This window comes from Peromyscus maniculatus, chromosome 16 (assembly GCF_049852395.1).
Source record: "Peromyscus maniculatus bairdii isolate BWxNUB_F1_BW_parent chromosome 16, HU_Pman_BW_mat_3.1, whole genome shotgun sequence".
In the NCBI taxonomy this organism is placed as follows: Eukaryota; Metazoa; Chordata; class Mammalia; order Rodentia; family Cricetidae; genus Peromyscus; species Peromyscus maniculatus.
The window spans coordinates 27,518,283-27,538,480 of record NC_134867.1 but is presented as its reverse complement, the minus strand read 5'-3'; the positions used below and the strand labels follow the sequence as shown (position 1 = coordinate 27,538,480).

Here is a 20,198-nt window from a genome sequence, read left to right as displayed (position 1 = left end):
ATGTAAGCGCAGGAGTTCTGATTATTAGAAGCACAAAGAACACATGGGTGTGATGGCTGTCTGTAACCCCAGCACTCAAAGGGAAGAGAAAGGGGAATTCCCTCCAGGAGAAGCAAGTTAGCTTGGTTAACTCCAAGTTCAGGGAAAGACTTTGCATCAATAAATGAAGTAAAAAGGCACCATGGAAAAAAATCCAATGTCGTTTTAGGCCTCCACATGTATATGTATACACATGAATATACAGGCATGCAAAAGCTCTCTCAGATTGCCATTGAGGATGAAGAGAAAGAAAACCAACTAAGAACTCTGCATTGGAGGGAAAGGCCAGGCAGCTGTTCCTTTAATAATTGTGAGGACCTTTAGCAATGATGTTAATAAGAGGGAAGTGATGAGCAGGTAACACCTCTAGGGTGCTAATGGTATGGCATGGATTATTTCATTCAGTTCTCACAAAGCTCTGTAAGTTGTCATGTAACTTGACTTCAGAAATGTGAAAACTGAACTTAGAGAGGCCTGCAGAATTTTCTCAGAGGGCTGTATATTATCTCCATGGCTCAAGCAGAATTATAAGCCTATTTTAAGAAGAATGCCAATGTCTTCCTTTTTCTTCACTTCGTTTTCCAAGTGGTAACATTTATAGCAAATGAACAATTCTTGTTTACTCTAATTAAAATTTGATGTGTGCTTCTAAATCTTACCAATACAGTTGCTAGAGAAAAGTCGCTGTTAACTTATGTTTGCCTATGTTATTTGACTAAGGAATGTGGGACAGAAACTGCAAGGGAGTGGACTGACTCCATGCATGACGTCATCTGCTGTTAGGTTTCATGTGTACCCAGTGAGCCAACAATGAGGTCTGACAAAAGATCATGTTGTACCATGGCTAGATTTTTAAACTTTGTAATGGCTGAAGTGACAACACATGATGATGACAGAGAACATGGAGTAAATTCATCTGTTAGGGTGCTTGTGGGTCTTAAAGCTATTGGGAATGAAAACAAGAGATTGTAGTAGTTTGGAAGTTGGCTTAGCGACCAACTGTGCCATCTGTTCTTTGTCAACAATTTCTTTGGTAGAATTCTAAGGACAAACAACACAACATGATGGGAAATGGAGGAAACATTGTTTATTTTTCAGGTTCTGACAATTTACAAAAATATCAACCCTCCTACATCTTATGAAGTAAATTTGCTATTCTACTAGCGAGTCATTTAACAATGCATTTTCTAAATGTAATGACTTTGCCTCTGAGGAACATACATCTTACTTTCTCATCTTACTGGTCAGTCACCACTTGCATTCTTATGATTAATAACTAAATAGGACTTGTGTTGTGATTTTGCATACATCACTAAATTGTGTTGGATCTCTGAAAAGTAATACTGAATATAAAATATGAAATAATACATCTTGCTCTTGAACTATTCTATTTTTATATACATTAAATTTAGCATTATTTAGTTATTCACTGTTAGAATTACTTGATTAGTAAGTAATCTTATTGTAACCAATTTATCTATATTCATAACAATGATCGATTAAATAAAACGAAAAATAGCTTAATGGCTTTGAGTCAATATGTTAGCCTTGATGAGAAGTATGCTATATGTAAATGCCACCTAGGGGAAAATAGATATTAGATATTTAGATATTTAAAATATATTTCCAGTGTAATATTGTGAGTGAACTATTTTATGAAACACTTGTACTAATTTTTTTACTTTAGCTTAGTTTTATCCACGAATTATAGACTAACATGTTAATATATCACTGAAATAATGGATTTTATAGTCATAAAAAGTATTACACTTCCTACCTCAATGAATGAACACTTCAGAGCCAAAGGTCATTGAAATAAATGTTTTCGGAAATGTTTCTCATTCTACTAAGAACTAAAAGCCTAAAAGTCAGTCTATGTATTTTGAAATAGTCTAAGAGAGCATGCTAACTTGGCAGCTCGCAACATTCATTCATTCACTCCTTCATTTAACCATTTATTGCATTTTAATAGTTATTTTCCTTTAGTTAATAGGCATTGAAGATTACAATAGGTATAGTCTATTGTAGAATAAAATAACTTAGAAATGAATAAATTTGTTGATGCCTGGTGAATCATGGGGTAAAGCATATTTGATACTAGGGCTTGTCAAGTATTGTGATAAGTGTATTAGGATGGAGTAAAAAAAAAACCTGTAAACAGAATCAATCTTTGAATAATGGCTGGAATTATCTATGTTATAAGCAGTTTATCACTGAGAAGTTGTTATTCTTCAGATATAAAAATGCATTGAATAATTACAGAGTAAATGGGACATATATGTTCTGAACTTATGGAATAGTTATTATTAAATTAATTAATTTTTTGTGTGTTTAACTAGCTCTTACTATGTTGCTCAAACTCGATTCAAACTCCAGGGTTCAAATGACCCTTCCATTCTCAATGTACCTATGTTTAACATATAAACAAGAACACAACACCTGGTTGTTGTCATTTTTTTTATAATTAAGACAGAAATCAATCTAATTTGGCTCATTAATATCTCTACTTACTATCTACATTTAGCCTTTATACTGAAAGAAAATTATACTTACTTATCTGTATTTTATTTCTCTTTCCTCAGTAGATGAGAAACAAAGCTGAGATCAGCCTTTGGCTTCCACATAAGCATGGTCACAACATCTGCACATACATTCATATACCTAAGCACTCCCTCTCTCCCCCCTCCACACACACACACACACACACACACACACACACACACACACACACACACACAATGTGAAGAAATAATACTGGAGTTTGGAGAATAACCCGGTGACATCCTCTTGCTGTGGAAATGGAGTCAGGTCATGTGGAAGTCAGTTGAAGAGGCCGCTCAGCCTCCTCAGTGGTTTACTACATGCTTAGGTCGAAGGCTAGCCCAAAGAAAACAGTTACAGACCCTTCAGGAATAATGATTCACATATGGCAACAAGATAGTTGTTGTCATTTATTCTGACTTTCTGAGTAGAATTTTAAATAAACAGAAGAATAACATAAAGTAGAAACTAACTTTAATGTAAAATCGGGTTTAAATTCAGTGTTTCCCTTGGTCTAGGTAATTATGCTTCCAGAGACCACTTTCTAACTCTCTTGAGATCTATGGTGTGAGATGGCTAACTTCAAAGTCGTCATTACATCCCAAGGATCCACAATTGTGATTCTCAGCATCTGTTTCTGTTACATCTGAACATCAGGGATGCTGACATTAACAAGGCATAAAATAAATGGAACAATGGTAAAATCTAGAATCACTCTCTTTTTCCCTCATTAGTTAGCTGTTCCATGGAAAGTTATTTCTACTTTATATATTTGATGTGAGAAAGAAAAAACTTTAAAATTACCTTTATCATTTTTAATCAAAAGAATGTATGAAATATGTATTTGGTTCCTATTCCTTGCTTTTCATCAAAGTGAATACGCAAATATATAATAACACATGGATATTTTAGAGAAGATTTTTATCAGGAGTCAAAGAAATTGTCCTAGAAAGATTATGGCTTAAGGGATACTCTTTTATTTAAGGAGTTGAAGCTTTTTGTGTTTTGAATAGAGTTGGATAGCTAGTTGAGGATCAATTCTCATTTTTTTTAAAAAAAAAATTAAAAGTATGAAAAAAAAAACAAACCTTGAGAATGAAGTGACTCATAAGCTGTGTCATTGGGATAGCCCAATAAATTATATCTGGATCTACCTTGAGTGCATCTCTTTACATATACACTAACCTCAGCAAAGCAAGTGATAGAAATGACTAGACAATTTATTCATAAAAACAAGTAGCTTGACAAATAGAAAATCTGCTCTTCTTCACATGACCACTGCCTTAATTTGTTCTCAACTGCTCATGTATAATTATGAATGTCATCATTTCTTTATTTTCCCTACTTACCACATTACATTCAGTAGACAGACTCATTTGGTCTATTTGGAAGTGTACTTATAACTATTCACTCCTCTACAATTTGTTTTCCATTGAGCATATGCCAAAATTACCAACCCAATATTTGGGTTGAATAACATTTGAATAACTGAATAACATTTCCTATGACTATCCCATGGTGACTTTTGGAATAGGGTAGTTACTTGCATTTTGCTTATTGAATGGTATTTTTTTCCTACTTAACTAAAATCTCAGCTCTATGAACTAGGAGGATTTGTCTATATTGCTATATATGCTATAGTTTTGTTTTAGTGAAGTGACTGGTGAATAGCAGACACTTAACAAATATTTTTTTGAATGAATGTGTGACCCTCCACACTATACCACTCATTTCCCATAGCAAAATGTCAGACCTGGTTCACTTCAGTATCATTCATCCCACGTCCTCTTATCTCTCATATTATTTCTTTAGAAAACCTTATTTTTGTTCATGAAGAATTGAGTTCCCTTTCTTAATCATGAAAAACTTTAAAAGATCTTCATATTGTAAAACATTCTCTAAATGTTGCCTACGGTTTGTGTAATTGGCACACAACTTCATTCAGGATAACAGGCCTATTTTGTGGTCACCCTGGGCTCCTACAATCAACTTTCTTTCAACTATTCCCCCAGTCACTCTCAGCCTCAATACTTTTATGTTGCTTGTCATGTATTTATGAGACATAAATTGGTGTTTTGCTTGTTGATGACCAACCTTGCTCTAACATTAATGTAAGCTTCATGAGGACAGGGCTTTGTACCACAACAGTTGTGTTGAGTGATTTTTTTTTAATCGATATTTTTATTTTCATAAAAAATGTGAAAATTTAAATGAACCACATATTGCATTTACATTATTTTTAAACACATTAATTTGCCTGTCACTAAGTTGAGGGAACTTTTTCCATTTTTTTGACTAGCTTCCATAAGAAATCTCTCCTAAGCAATTCCAGACTCTTTATGAATGATTGGATCTCTATTGTAATATATCTGGACCACGCCAACATCATCATTCTGGCTTCTATGTCTCAATATGTGCATACCTTGTCCACTAGATCTACGTGGGCTGTGTGAAATACACAGAACAATGAATGGGAATGTGTTCACAACAGCTGAAATACCAAACTATCAAACTATTCAGCAGATTGTGTCCAAAACAAGTTATATGGCTTGCATTACAAGCTTTGAAATGAATTTTTAAGAATCTTTGTCTGAAGAACTGACTGAAGCAGTAAATTATTGCTTCAAACAACCCAAGGTATCAGTGCAAGTAAATCTGCAATTGCATGGTTCTAAAAGGGGACAAGAAATAAGTTACATGGTGAGAGCAGCCTTTCTTTCCTCCAGATATTATCCTTATTTTCTCAATGAATCTGTCTCTATGTCTCTTCTGTCCTTTGGGTTTGCAGCTTCTGCATGTCTTAGCATTCTTTTGTATTTCTAATTTCTCTTCCCCTTTCCATCTTCCCTTCCCCTCTCCCTTCTTCTCTGGTTTTCTTCCACACCTCTTGTCCTCTTGAGTGTCACTGTACCTTTCTGCTTTGAGGACCATAGGACTGCCCCTGGGGTTGAAAGGCAGTAAGGCAAGAAGTTGTTGCCTTCCCTCCATAAGCAAGAGCTGTAAAAATCCAAAGTGGAGGATTAAGATACTCATTATGGAGACTGGAAGTCAAGGATATCCTGTTGACATGTGCTACTAGTATAACCACATGTTCTAGCTGAAAATATAACCCAGTAGTCAGTTATTTTTTTAATTTAAATGTAAACTGCAGAACTACTCCTATAAGCTACAAAAATTCTAGACACTCATGCAAATTTGTCATGTCTTTTTTAAATAAATGGTTACAATTTTCTTATGTATTAATACATTTTGATTTACTTTGAGTTATAGATTTATAGAAGTATTCAGCAAACAAACAAACAAACAAAAAACAAACAGATTTTGATAGGATTTTGTAATATAAGCCCTTGTATTTTTAAAACATCTAAATGAAATTTAACTCAGTGATTACTTAACAGTGATTACCACAGGTTTCCCATTCAGAATTCACAGTCATCCATAGTTTGTAGGATTGAAAGTTTGCCAAATTATTCAGAGTCATCTTATTTAACACTCAATACCTCAAGGGAAATGCAATGAAAGCGTATAAGATAAAGTCTCTATGAGACCTTAGAGGGATATATTTTTTCTTAATCTTTGTTACTCTATGTATGGAGTTGGCTTCTGTTGTTTGAAAAATGGTTTTCAACCAAGTACTATCATTCACTGTGGACTAGACAGATTAAACTTCCATATAGTGGATTGTATTTTCCTTCATGCACCTTGAATTCAGCTCCTAACTTCCTACTTTACTCGAGACCCTGAGTCATCCCAGTCATCATTTTAACAAAGAAAATCTCAATCACTTAAATGACTACTACCTGTACACTATCACCCATAGAATCTGGTTAATTCCCAAATAGCCAAATTGACTTGTGTGAGAAAAAAAAAAAGAAAACAACCAGCTATAAAATATTGGCAGCTTACAAATAGACCACTCAGGCCTTATGAAAAGAAGACAGCCAAAATAGTGCAAGGAGTAGAAATAAAGCCAACTCAACATGTTTGAGTGCCAGAGGAATTTTTCAGGTAATGGCTTGTAAAACGAAGGGCACCTTTAGCGTGACAATGTTCATTTCAATAACCTAAACCTTTCCTTCAGGAAGTAACAATTCTCAGGAGCTTCAAAGGAATACATATCAAATAAAATTGTAAGTCTTTTTCCTATAAATGAATTCCAGTACCTGTCATGTTCAATTTTATCTCTGTTTTTGTTTTCTTACTTCAATATATAACTTCAAATCCTCTTGTGTAATTAGATGGGATTTTAATTGTAAATACATTATGAGAGAAAGAAGTAATATTTTAAGTATCTTGTGTGTATTAGGTAGTTCATCATTTAATCCTCTTAATGCCCTTAAGAACTATTCACACTTATAAAGGCCCAAACTGAGGCTTGGCAAAGTTGTGAGACTTTCAAGTTTGCACTGCCTATAGGTGATGGAGCTCATCTCTCACCTTCATTCATTTGAGTTTAGCATGCTGTCTTTATACTAAAAAAATTACTTTCATTTTAAAATTATATCATAATACAATATTGTCATGTACTTAAATATGTATAATAAACATATTTGTGTGTTTAGCAAAAGGGTCCGGTTCTAATCTTCCTTGACAGTATTTGAGCATAGAAAAAGCATCTCTGTAATTCTGCATTGAAGTTCCAGTTTATATTTTAGTACAGTTGATTAATTTAGGTACATTATAACAAGTGTTTCCCAGGTTGAAAATTCCCCTATCAAGGCGATTTGTACCTGTTCCTATGGAAAAAAGCAGCCACCTGGCATTTCCTATTTTTCTTGTGGTCTTATTTACTCATTGTACTGACTGCATTACAACCATTTAGTTAGCCATTTGTTGTTTTGAATGTGTGTGTGTGTGTGTGTGTGTGTGTGTGTGTGTGTGTGTGTGTGCGTGTGCGTGTGCACATGCCACAGTGTGAGTTTGAAAGTAAGAGGACAATTTAAGGATCAGTCCTTGTCTTTCATCTTGTTTGAGACAGGATCCCTTTGTAGCTGTGTAGGCGAGGCAAGCTGGCCTTTGAACATCTAGGGATACTAATCTTTCCATATCTGTCCTTGTTAGGTTACTATTGTTTTAGAAGTTTGCAATCAGAAGATTTCTCCAGTCCTGCCAGGCCCCTGCAGTCCCATCACCCACTTATAAAATTATCACTCAGAAACTTATATTAATTATAACTGCTTAGCCATTAGCTCAGGCTTATTACTGACTAGCTCTCATGCTTAAACTAACCTATAATTCTTATTTGTGTTTAGCCATGTGGCTTGGTACCTTTTCTCAACAATACCCTACTCCTGGTATCAATTTCTGTCTTAGGGTTTCTATTGCTGTGGTAAAATACCATGAACGAAAGCAACCTGGAGAAGAAAGGGTTTATTTCATCTTACATTTCCAGGTGGCACTCCATCAATGAAGGAAGCCAGGATGGGAACTCAGGGCAGGAACGTGGAGGTAGGGAACTGAAGCAGAAGCCATGGAGGAGTGCTGCTACTTACAGGCTGGCTCCACATGGCTTGTTCTTCAAAGCCTGCTTTCTTATACCGTCCAGGAGCAGAGGCTGAGGGGTGACACCACTCTCAGTGAGCTGTGCTCCTCATACATCAATCAGACATCAAGAAAATGCCCTACAGCTTTCTGTTCAGGAAATCTGATAGAGGCATTTTCTCAAATGAGGTTCCTCTTCCCTAGTATCTCCAACTTGTGAAAGGCTGACAAAAGAAAATCTATCCAGGACAACATCCCATATCACCATAGCCACACTGGGATCACAGAGGCATCAATCATGTTGATTCTGGGGATCAAACTTTGGTCCTCATGCTTACATGAAAGGGTTTTATTGACTGAGTCTTCTCCCCCTAACCCTCGTCAGCCATTTGGCAGAGCAGACTAAAGTACTTGTGGCTGTGTAGAATCTCTGATGAGAAATTAATATTCTAAGTTATATCACTTAAGCACCAGTGTGTTTATTGCACTACTTGTGTATTTGGACACTTAAAATTTATATATACATTTATATAAATACATACATATATATATATGTAAAATTTATATAGATAAAATTCTATCTTAGAAATATTTGTTAAGAGCTTTCAAGCAAGGCTTAGGAACAGATCCTTCCTGGTATGTATCATGTTTGCCTTCAACAAAGGCAGAAATTTACAAAGGAGGCTTCGTCTTTTGATGCTCACTCCTCAGCTGAGTCCTTATAGATAAAGACAGGTCTGAGCCTGCATTGATAGCCAGGTCCATCCCTTAGGAATTGAATCTCCTGATTCCATTTGACTCAGTTTTCAAAATTACAGCAAGTATCATAGCTATCCCTCACCGTCTTGTGAATATTAAAAACTTCAATGCATGAAATATGCAATGTATATCATTTTTGGCATGCTGTAAGCATATATAAATATCATGGAGAGATTAAGTGTGTCAAGCTCCATTTTGGTCTTCTCAAGCCCCACCTTCTTCCAGCTCACTGAAAAAGGAATTTATATGCTACCTATCAAGTCTTGTTCCCATGAGGAAAAAAATGAAAATATGGGCTTATATTTTCTGGGTATATTGCCTGAATGCCATGTACTAGTCTGTCTGTTTTGCTCTTTCCATACTTGAATACACTCCTGAATCATCTGTCTGAGGGTAACAAATAAAAGAAAATGCTGTAATGAATTAAGGCTAAATTCTATTTGATATGAAGATGTAGGCCTGGGAGGCAGTATGTATAAAACTCTGATTGTTCCATTTGCTACACTGTAATTTGCCACAGAGAACTAATTTTCAAGAGTTTTAAAACTAAAAACCTCCCAGAAAACAGGCACGTCTGCTGACATTTGATAATATCTAGTTGCTAGTGAGATTTTCAAAGTACTCATGCCTGGGTCAATTCCTACATCAAAAGACACAGCAAGAGCTCTTGAGTTGGCAATTAATAATAAAACTTTATGGAAGTGGTTCATGTGGCATCATGTAATAGTTACTCTTTATAGTTCATGGCTTCAATGCTATTGGTTAATTAAAGACATTGCTGAGGATGGGAAAGAACTTGGAAAGGATTGTGGGCCTTTTGTTTTTGATTCTCTTGATAATGAGCTCAGAGATTCAAGAGAACCTTTCAAGTTTCTAGACAACTGAATATATTTTACCTTTGGCTCATTATTTACTTAACTCTAGGTCATTTATTTTGGCAGGAGAAATGCACCTGTTCAATATCAAAAGGCCTATAAATTTCAACCTTTCTTTATTGCCCTACTATATCATTGGAGAGATTTTGTTAAATGCAAAAAAATGATAATTCTCTGCAAATCGGGGTCCCCCTCAGCTTCCATGATTTTAGTTTCCATAATTTAAAGTGCACATTGAAAATAAATTGCTTTATTTGATTGCCTGTAGATTTTCCATAATGTAATCCAGTAGAGATATCAGACATTGTATATACATCTGTGAAAAATAATATTTCCATAAATAGCACTGAAGATAACAGAATCTGTGAGCTCATCATCTTAAAGATGTCACCTCATAACAGTTTCCTCACTGCATAAAAATATTAATTTATAATGCAGAATTATGAATTATGCATGTAGAGGATAGATCTAGCTATTTTAGTTATGGGATGTTAAATTTATTAATTTTTTTCATCTTCTCCTGCTTTGCATGCACAGGACAAAGCCCAGCCTTACCACCACCGTCACTGAAAGCACCAGTTTCTAGACCTGCTCTGTCAACACCGGCTCCTGAAGGCAAGTACTTAGATTTGTGGTGTTTCCCCCTCCACACACACAAATAGTTCCATTGTAGAAGTAAAAGAATGAATGTACAAAAACAAAAGAAAATAACAAAATTAACAAAAGGTCCAGCATTTTCTTGCATAAATTTCCTATTCATAAGGCAAAATTTTGTTTTCTTGAAATTTCAATTGATGTCTTTCTAGAAAATAAAAATGTCTTCTTAGAATTTCATATGGCTGAACTCTGTCTTCCTGGAGGAAGATCAGCTTCCTGTCCTGAAAGTAAAGTAAAAAACTATTGGCACAATGCGCAAGAATATGCCTTGCCATTCTGCAGTTTTATCATTGCTTGGATAATTGGTATTTAAAGACTCAGGTGACAGAGTCTGAATTTGAGTTCCATATGTTATGAATTATCCAAACTTGGGAGTTATTGAAATTGACTACTCATGAGTTCTGCCTTCTAGATGCTATTAGATTTCATGAGCAGACTGCACTTATGAAAAGGATGCAATTATATTTAGTTTGTAAGTGTTGTATGCAATTAGTAATCATAACTAATAGTAATTCTTCAAAATAGGACCTTTGAAGGACAAAACAACTACAAAAACAAAAAACAAATAACATAAAAACAAAATATAACAAACAAAATTCCCCAGCAAAATAAGAGAGTAAATCACTGTAATCAGTTTTGTTGGAAACTGACTTATTTCTTCAAGTCTTTCTTTCTTTTTTGTTTATTTATTTATTTATTTAATTTTTGTTTTTTTGAGACAGTTTCTCTGTGTAGTTTTGGTGACTGTCCTGAATCTTGCTCTGTAGCCCAGGCTGGCCTCGAACTCACAGAGATCTGCCTGCCTCTGCCTTCCTAGTGCTGGGATTAAAAGTGTGTACCGCCACCACCCGGCTTTATTTTCATAATTTTATAAAGTAAATCCCAACAAGGAGATCATGTAGGACACTTCCCTAATTATCAGAAATCCACTCGTTAATTAAAAATACTATTCCTGCCATTATAATTCAGTTCAGTGATGTAAAGTACAAATAATTAACATTAATGTGTGACTAGTGTTTTATGATGATACCAACAGAGTCATCATCCCTTTCTACCTTCCATTTCCTCCATTCTGAAAAGGACCATGTTTGTGCACAGACATGCCAACCTCCTTATGTAAATTCTGCCCACACTGACTAATTGCTGCCCATTGCTTCTGGTTTCTACACATGGTCACGACAGGCTCACACTGGTGAGGCTTCACCAAAGAAGTGCCTATGTAAAAGGGGGAAATATTAGGAGCCCAGGTTTTATGCTTTAAGTTTGATGTCATTTCACATGGTTTTCTGATGCAAACAGTGTGTTTTGGTGGTAGTCAAGACTACCCTAACTGAAATTCTCAGAATTGAAGGCACATGCACATAATCTTATATTCCTGTAAAAACATGGCTTCTGATTCAGTAAGTTTAGGTTAGAACCTGAGTTTCAGCAGTTTTACCAAGTATAGCTGATACTGCTATTCCAGGAATACATTTGACTGTCAAATTCCTATCTGCTCTAAACAACCATGTGTTTATACGAATGCTACTGATTTAACTTAGTGACTTGGAAACTTTGACTCAAGATTGCTTTCAGAGTGACTAGAATGTCACTTACATAGACAATCTGATTTCACATTGTCTGACTAAACATCAAATAGTTCAAGGTAAGTATCAAACTCCTTTATTATATAGATAAATGTCAGTAGAAAGTAGAGAAGGTGTCGCATGTTCTTTATGAATTACAACAACCTGTTATACAGTATATAAATATTTTGGCTTGGTTAGCTAAACAAATTGAATGAATTATGGATTTTAAGTTATAAACAAAATTCCTAAGCAAGCTGTAAGTGAGCATCACATTAATCCAAAACTAGGAAACAAAAATATGCTTTCATGTGATTGTTAGAACCTATGTCTTAGTAGAAATTTCATGAGTACCTTGCTCACACTCTTCAGGAACATTCCAGAGTGTTTAGTGTATGCTAAAAATCTGGTCAAAGGTGTCAAACTCTTGTTTCCTATTCCCTTCAGCAACAAGATGTTTTGTTTTGCCCACATACTTATTTTTCAGTGTGAATATTCTGGCTAGAACAAGATACTATGGTCTCTAATAACTCCCATGTCTTAATACCAACTCCTCAACTTGACTCCAGACATTGCTTCTTTGTGAGTGAAAAATGTGTTAAGATCGTTTCTATTGATGTGTACATTGACCTAATCAACCATGTTGTCTGAAAAGCCAGGAAAAGTCTTATGAAGGCACAGGAGACTGGGTAGCTTAAATAATATTTTTCTATAATTCTGGAGGCTTGAAGTCTAAGATTAGAGTTTCAGCCCAGACAGGTCCAGAGGATCCTCTTCTAAGCATCTCTCTCAGTACTTGGTCCCAAATGTAGAGAAGAGTCATGTTCTAATGTCCCTCTTCCTATAGTGGAGGCAGGTCTATGAGGATTCTGCCCACATGAACTCATTCTACCATAATCATCTTCCTAAAAGGCTCCATCCGTAATAGATACATTAAGACTCAGTATTTCAGCATGAAACCCTTGACATAAATGATGACATACTCATTTTGCAGCAAGCCTTGGTAAGTTTTGAGTTTAGTTAAAACAATGTAAATGTCTACCTTAGGCAATTAGGGTTACTTAAATGGTTTTAAGAAGCCAGTTGCTTTGCCTTTATTCTTTTTTAGAAACAACATGAATTCTAATCTTCATCATTTTTCTGTACTTCCTTTTCATTTGGTGTAAGTTAAGAGTTTATACTGAAGTTAAATAACAAGCAAACTTTGAAAATCTCAACTATCATTGTATGCCTTTAAAGAAAAGGAAGACAAGGGACTTAGAACAAATCGTCAAGAACTCAGAAATACAACTCCCAAGAAATAATATAAAGGAGAAAAATAACATGTATATTCTTTTTCGCATACGGGATTTAATAGTTCAAGTGACTTGGATACTTTACACAAACTGTCGACAGCCATCTCCCTGCCTAATGCTAGCAGGACAAGCTACAGCTTGTAAATATTAGTATCATCATAAATGTCATTGGATTATAAAGAGTTGGACATTAATCAAATAATTCAAATTTCATAACTGTAGGCATTCTTTGGTAATAAGATTCTTTACATGTTTGGCTCTAATTGATCTCCTGGCAGAAGTTCATAAAAAAAAAAAAAAAAAAAAAAAAAAAAAAAAAAAACAGGAAGCAAATGTTTTGCCTTTCACCTTGACTCCTGGAAATTGATATGTCATTTTTACAATGGGATGCTGTACTTCTTTTGTCACAATTGAAGGATGATTAATTTGACAATTCATCCCAGATTCCACATTATGTTTATGTGAATAAAATAACAGTATTTCGGGACCGTGGGCCTTTTGCAAATAGGAACTGCTTGTGTGCACAGAGGTAGGGTCCTCTTATTGAGGTTTCTAGCACTAAAGAACTCCCAAGAAGCACACGGTATCCAGACAGGCTGAGCTCAGCATCTTTTTCAGGCATTTCAGATGTGCTGCCTATGACTTCATTAACATAATTGATTAGGAACTAGGACATATTTAGTATTAATCAAGCTGTTTTTAGTGAAGCTGATTATGCCGGTCCTCTTGATGCACTATTTTGGTCTGGAACTTCCTTAGGAATAACTTGAAAGAAAATGGCTTTGTGTGAAAAAGAAAATCTTGCACGTGGCACTGAAGTGTACCATTTGTTCTGTAGAATGTGGGTAAATTGTAGAAGTGTAAACATGTTACGATGTTAATGTTTTTAAAGTAGTGCCCTTTATAGAGATACTAGATTATTACCTTCGCTCAAGGAGTTTGGAAACAACTTAGAACTTTTTCAATAGAAGCCTAAAAGCTTGTCAACCTTGCAGATAAAACTCTACATATCTATAAAGCTTTTTTTATAAAAACAGTCTTTGTGTTTTCATAACACCTTGACAATGAGTTTCTTGCAGCAGGTACTTGTTAGAGGGAAATCATTGAACTTCCTATGTCAGGCCACTCATTTAGTGTCGTGAAGTTGTACCTTGCCTTCCTTGATTACTGTGTTCTCTCTGGCACATGCTTTGTATGCTGCAATAAAGTTTTATTGTTTTGAATATTGTATTGAATATTGTTTTGAATATCGTTTTGAATTTTATTGTTTTAAACTAAATGCATATTAAATTATGTGCATTCTTTGATTCTTTATAAAATATTGGTCTTGGGAATATTGGGTACAATAGCTTTAAAGGGATCTTACCTAGTAATCAAATAAAATCATTTTTGCAACTGTTATCAATGTTTATTTAAAACCTGACATTTCTCAACTAGCACTAATTTTAAAATGGACCTAAATACAATATTAATTTCCATAATCTTTTAAAGTACATTAATTTTTGTTCTCACAGAGGCCCATAGATTCAAATGGTCACTGTAGTTATCCACAAATTATATAGAGATATAAGAATAATCACCTTTCCTCACTCAGAATAACTTTGTAATATTACATTCCAGGTGGTATTACAACTTAGCATGGAAAACTTCTTACTCTCAAATATTGGTGAGCATTTCCACCCACTTCTCCCAGGAAGACTTTCTCTGGAAGATTCAGGCTTTCTCTACTTTAACAGATTCCTTAGTAATTAAACAGGATAACTTTATTCAAAGTTGATCTCCATCTCCCTAGTCACTAGCAATGTTAGAAAAAACTGTTTCATAAAATCTTCAAATGAGCGAAATTACAAGACATGATCTCATTCATTTTTAATCAATAATTGTAGTTCCTTTCTTCTTTGACCTAATTCACCACAACTCTGTGAAACCCCTAGTTTTGATTATTGATCACTGAAGAATGGAAAGATACCCTTAAACAAATAGCAGATATATAATGTGAAATCACTAGGGCATTTCTATTGTAGCATGTGTGTGGAAAGAAGTTAAATTATACTTAAACTTCTTTTAAGTATCTCGTTATAAGCACACAATTTGAATAGTAGCTTTAATACATTAATCCTTGATATATAATTAGTACTAATTTTGATGTTATCATTGTAAAAATATTGTAACTTTTGTAATTTGTATGTAGATCAGAAAACTCTAGTGAGAAGACCAGGATCACACAACCCAACCTCAGCTCGGGTATTAATTGCTTGCATGATCTTGACAGAACAATTAACATGTAACGACTCCCATCTCTTCACTTCTTCGCTTCAGAACTATGGAAGCTGGACTTAAGTGGAACCTGGTGTCTATTTTGACATTTCTACCCACATCTCTCTCTCTCTCTCTTTGTTTTTCCCCCCAGGCAGATAGATTGGAAATAAGCTGTCTTAATAACAGATTGAAGTCTACAGGGCTTTGCTTTGTGATAACAGCCAGTAGAGATGTGAAAGCACAGTTAATGATGTCTACAGAGAGGTTGATTTTGTCAGAACAACTATGAACCATTGTGTATAAAGTAGAAAAGTGAGTTGAATATATCACAAAGGCTGCATGAGTTGGGAGAAGGCAAGCTATGAACAAGGCAGGATATATAGTGCTGCAAGATCTATTCTGGGTTAGAAAGATTAAGTAGTTAGAGTTATATAGATACAGAGGGGAAAGGAGTATCATATAAAAAGTATTATAATTTACCATTGGATGCATTTTAGGATAAGCTCCTAGAGGAGCTACCAATGCCTTATTTACAATTCTATTCAACCAAAGAACTTGGTCACCTCACGTTTTCTGTGACATACATCCTGTGGAGTACAAACTATAAAATAATAAAACACAAATGTAGCCTCTGTTTTATTCCATTAATTCTATGATACATGGGTTTCATTCAACTTTAGGCCAGAATGCTTTAGAAAAGAAGAATTGATGATAAATAGTCTTGAGGGTTTAGAAGACAAGAGACATTTAGAAGGCTACTGCTGTAGGGGAAAATGTACTTTTATTCTAAAAGGGTCACATTTACAGTCGAAACAACTCCAGGAATTGAATATGATGTAATAATTTTAGGGGGAAGATCAAAGAAATCAAGGAAATTGCCTACGATAGCACAGATCTAAAAATGGCATAATTGTAATTTGAGGCCAGGTGTCTCTTAACAAGGCTCGTGCTTTTCCCATTATCTCTGAATGGCAATTAAGTGTTAGGGCTCCATATAATTGCTAAAGCTCTTATCTGACTTGGGCAAATGAATGACATTAGGCATGAGAATAGGTTTTGAGAGGTAGTAAGATCAATTTTGATCTGGCTCAGTGTATCATTGTGCCCAGGTCACTCAAATATGTGAATTCATGAGCTTAGAGAATGAAATATTTATGAATGTCTGAGTAGAGTTATGGTGGAGCATTCCAGGCATAGCTCAAACTGGAAACTCCTATCAACCTTTAACCTGAAGAGGCAGAGCAATAGAGATATTTACAATACCAGAAATGCTTGTGACTAGAAAAGAGAATCAAAATTTGAACATCTGCATGTTATGACCTTCAGTAAGGGAACTTAACTATCAACACTGCAAATGGTAAATGTAATAATTTCAGTAAAGCAGAGAATGGAGAATAAATGTCCAGTTATTTCTCCTTTGTAAAATATGAGCTATCTATCCTCAACTTTCTCTCTCTCTCTCTCTCTCTCTCTCTCTCTCTCTCTCTCTCTCTCTCTCTCTCTCTCTCTTGAGACAGGGTCTTTCTATATCATCCTGGCTGTCCTAGAACTTGCTATGTAGCCCAGGCTGGCCTCAACTCACAGAGATCCACCTGGTTGTGCCCCTAGAGTGCTGGGATTAAAGGTGTGCACCACCATACCTGACCTTTCCTATGATCTCTTGATACATTGCCCAGAGTCCTGAACTACCAGCATGCAGAGGACCTGGATGTTGATAGGTATCATTTATATAAAAGTCACTGTGGAGACTGGACCTGGAAAGTATAAGAAGGCTATACTACGTGTTTGGCAGGAAGTTGAGCTGGGTTTACCCACATAAACACCTCCAATGAGTAATAGTGTAATATAGGAATGTGGAGAAAGAAAGGTGGTACTGATAGTGGAATTATCAGTTCAATTCAAGCACATTTTTTTGAAGAGAGCTATGAAGAACTCAGATCTATGACAGTGTTGTTAGATCAAATGTTATGACAAAAATCCTTTTAGAGAACACGTTGTATTGCTGTCCTGCATCTTCACAAGATCAAGACCCTCTAGTTTTGGTTTTTTGTTTTTTCTTTCTTTTCTTTTCTTTTCTTTTCTTTTTTTTTTTGAGACAGAGTTTTTCTGTATAGTTTTGGGGCCTGTCCTTGATCTTGCTCTGTACATCAGGCTGGCCTTGACCTCACAGAGATCCGCCTGGCTCTGTTGTTTGTTTCTTTTTAAGAAGCTGTTAATCTCTTAGTTGAGTTATTCTCTATTTCTATATCCAGATAGAAGGGCATTTCAAAGAACATTTATCAATCAACCATGGGAAAAAATTATCCCCAAAACACTTATATAAAGCTTAATTGCAAATAAACCTACAAAGTAGGTCAATCATGGATATGTATCCTCTAAGTACAGACTACATCCATGAAATGTGTGAAAATGTGAGGAAAACTGTTGACTTAATCTGGATTCTCCAGAGAAATGCAGAACCGAAAATCTTACTGGAAATGTTTTTTTTTGTTGTTGTTGTTGTTGTTTGTTTGTTTTGTTTTGTTTTGTTTTGTTTTCGAGACAGGGTTTCTCTGCGTAGCTTTATGCCTTTCCTGGAGCTCACTTGGCAGCCCAGGCAGGCCTCGAACTCACAGAGATCCGCCTGGCTCTGCCTCCCAAGTGCTGGGATTAAAGGCGTGTGCCACCACTGCCCGGCAGGAAATGTATCTATCTATCTATCTATCTATCTATCTATCTATCTATCTATCTATCTATCTATCTTCAACCTAATCAACCTATAAATCTATCTGTCTTGAGGCAGATTAATTTCAAAGAGTTGCTTCTTGAAAATATTACTGCTTACAAGTCCCAAGTTTCTAGAACTTGTAGGTAGACTAGGTATTCAGGGAATCTTGTTAAAGCACTGAGTATAAAGGAGTATGGTAATGAAATTTGTATTCAAGAGGCTTTAGATATTTTTCTCAAAACTTTCAATTAGCTGGCAGAGGCCCAATTCATCCACATCATGGAGATGATTCATTTTACCCGGATTCCTGATTCAAAATCACCATCTTAAAATAGATAGATTGAAAAAAATAAATAAAATAGCTCGATTGCTTGTTATCTTATCTTGCTAAGATAATACATCAAATTAACCATTGTGAGTATCATCGAAGGGCAATATGAGAAGGGATTAGGAATGTAACTCAAAAAGGCAACATTTGCCTAATACACACAAGGCCTTAGGTTCAAACCTAACATTAATATACTAAATGAAACAAAGAAACAGAAAAAAGAAAGTAAAAAATGAAACACAAAGAGAAAGCTGAAGATGGAATAATGTGAAGGAAATAAAAGTTACAACATTTACAGGTGATACAGAGATGAATAGAACAAAGATAAAATAGGCATCATTCATACAAAATGATTATAACCTGTTATTGAGTGTAAATTTTCTCCCTCACACATATGCTTCAGGGGACAGTTGGGACTGAACTGAAGGTCCAAACATAAAGCCAATTACTATGTCTTAATTTCTCAGTGACTCCCACGACCATGGTGATGATTTTAAACTAAATTATTTTGAAGGTCTGTTCTGTCTTGAAACTTTTGTATGTATTAAATTTTTGCCTCTTACACTCTGAAACAAACTGCATGATAATGAGTAATACTCAAAAAAATTCATGTTATTTCTCTGAGATGTAATACTTCCAATATTTCAGAGTTAATAATTTTAAAATTTATCTTGTGATGAATTTACATTCACAGAAAATTTTTTGTACACATTTCAACAAACTTCCTCTGATGTTAGTGGCATACAACCATTGTCTGCTTACTAAAACTAAGAAAATTATATTGGCATAGCCATGTTAATTGAAATATACATTCATTTGACTTTCATTTTCAAATGTTTATGGATGATTAAAAATAATGCCTACATTGATAGTGGAGTAATGAACTATTCACAGATTTTTCTTTCCCACTCTAAATTCTAAGCAATATTTTAAAATTTTTCTGTTTATGTTGTGTTCTCAGAATGTTATTAGTAAGCATATAAAGATTACTTCACATTTGAATAGGCAAGATTTAATTCCCAGGGGAAAAAAGCATATAATCTGAAGGATGTGACAAAAGATCAAAAGAAGGGGAAGGGAGGTACAGATAGGCTGAAGTAACTTCCACTGGTATTTTGAAAAAAAGAAGATTATTAAGAAAAAGATAGTAAAAGAGTTGCATACAAGGGTTTTCTGGATGGATGAAACCAGAAAAGTTCCGAAAGTAAAAGCAAAAATAAAATGGGATTACATCCAAGTGAGGTCCTTGTTCTGCACACAGACTAAACAATCATCAAGTATATAGACAACCTGTAAAATAGAAAAAAGGCTGCCTTGTAACTATGCATGTGATGGAGGATTAATATCCATCATATGTAAGGAATTGCAATAGCTAAAAAGAAATCCACTAAAATACACTATAAATGGGTAACGCACATTTCTCAAAGTAAGATAAACAAATGGCAAGCAGCTATGTAGCAAATGCTCATCACATAAATCACCATGGAAATTTAAATCAAAACCACAATTAGACATCTTCTCATTCATCTGTGAATGCTTTTATCTAAAAGAAAAATGATAACAAGTAACAGTGAGGCCGTGGGAAAGGGAACCTTTATATACTGTTGGTGGGGAATTATATAAATACAGTGTTATGGAAAGTGTAGGTCTTCCTTCTAAAAATTATAATATATGAACCAACTATATATTAAC

At 34.9% G+C, this 20,198-nt stretch overlaps 2 protein-coding genes across 24 annotated transcripts in view; one reads left to right on the top strand and one right to left on the bottom strand.

Annotated features, from left to right (window-relative positions):
- Trdn (triadin) overlaps positions 1 to 20,198 on the top strand; it is a 373,213-nt gene that overhangs the window by 145,959 nt on the left and 207,056 nt on the right. For 20 of the 21 annotated variants that reach the window (XM_076552516.1, XM_076552525.1, XM_076552513.1 and 17 more), the window contains one exon: positions 10,233 to 10,310. In XM_076552516.1, the coding sequence (XP_076408631.1) occupies positions 10,233 to 10,310 (78 nt within the window). Of the gene's footprint in view, positions 1 to 10,232; positions 10,373 to 20,198 lie in introns of those variants that run through there. The other variant, XM_076552530.1, reaches the window with a different exon arrangement.
- LOC143268873 (uncharacterized) overlaps positions 1 to 20,198 on the bottom strand; it is an 84,223-nt gene that overhangs the window by 55,810 nt on the left and 8,215 nt on the right. The window lies entirely within an intron of this gene.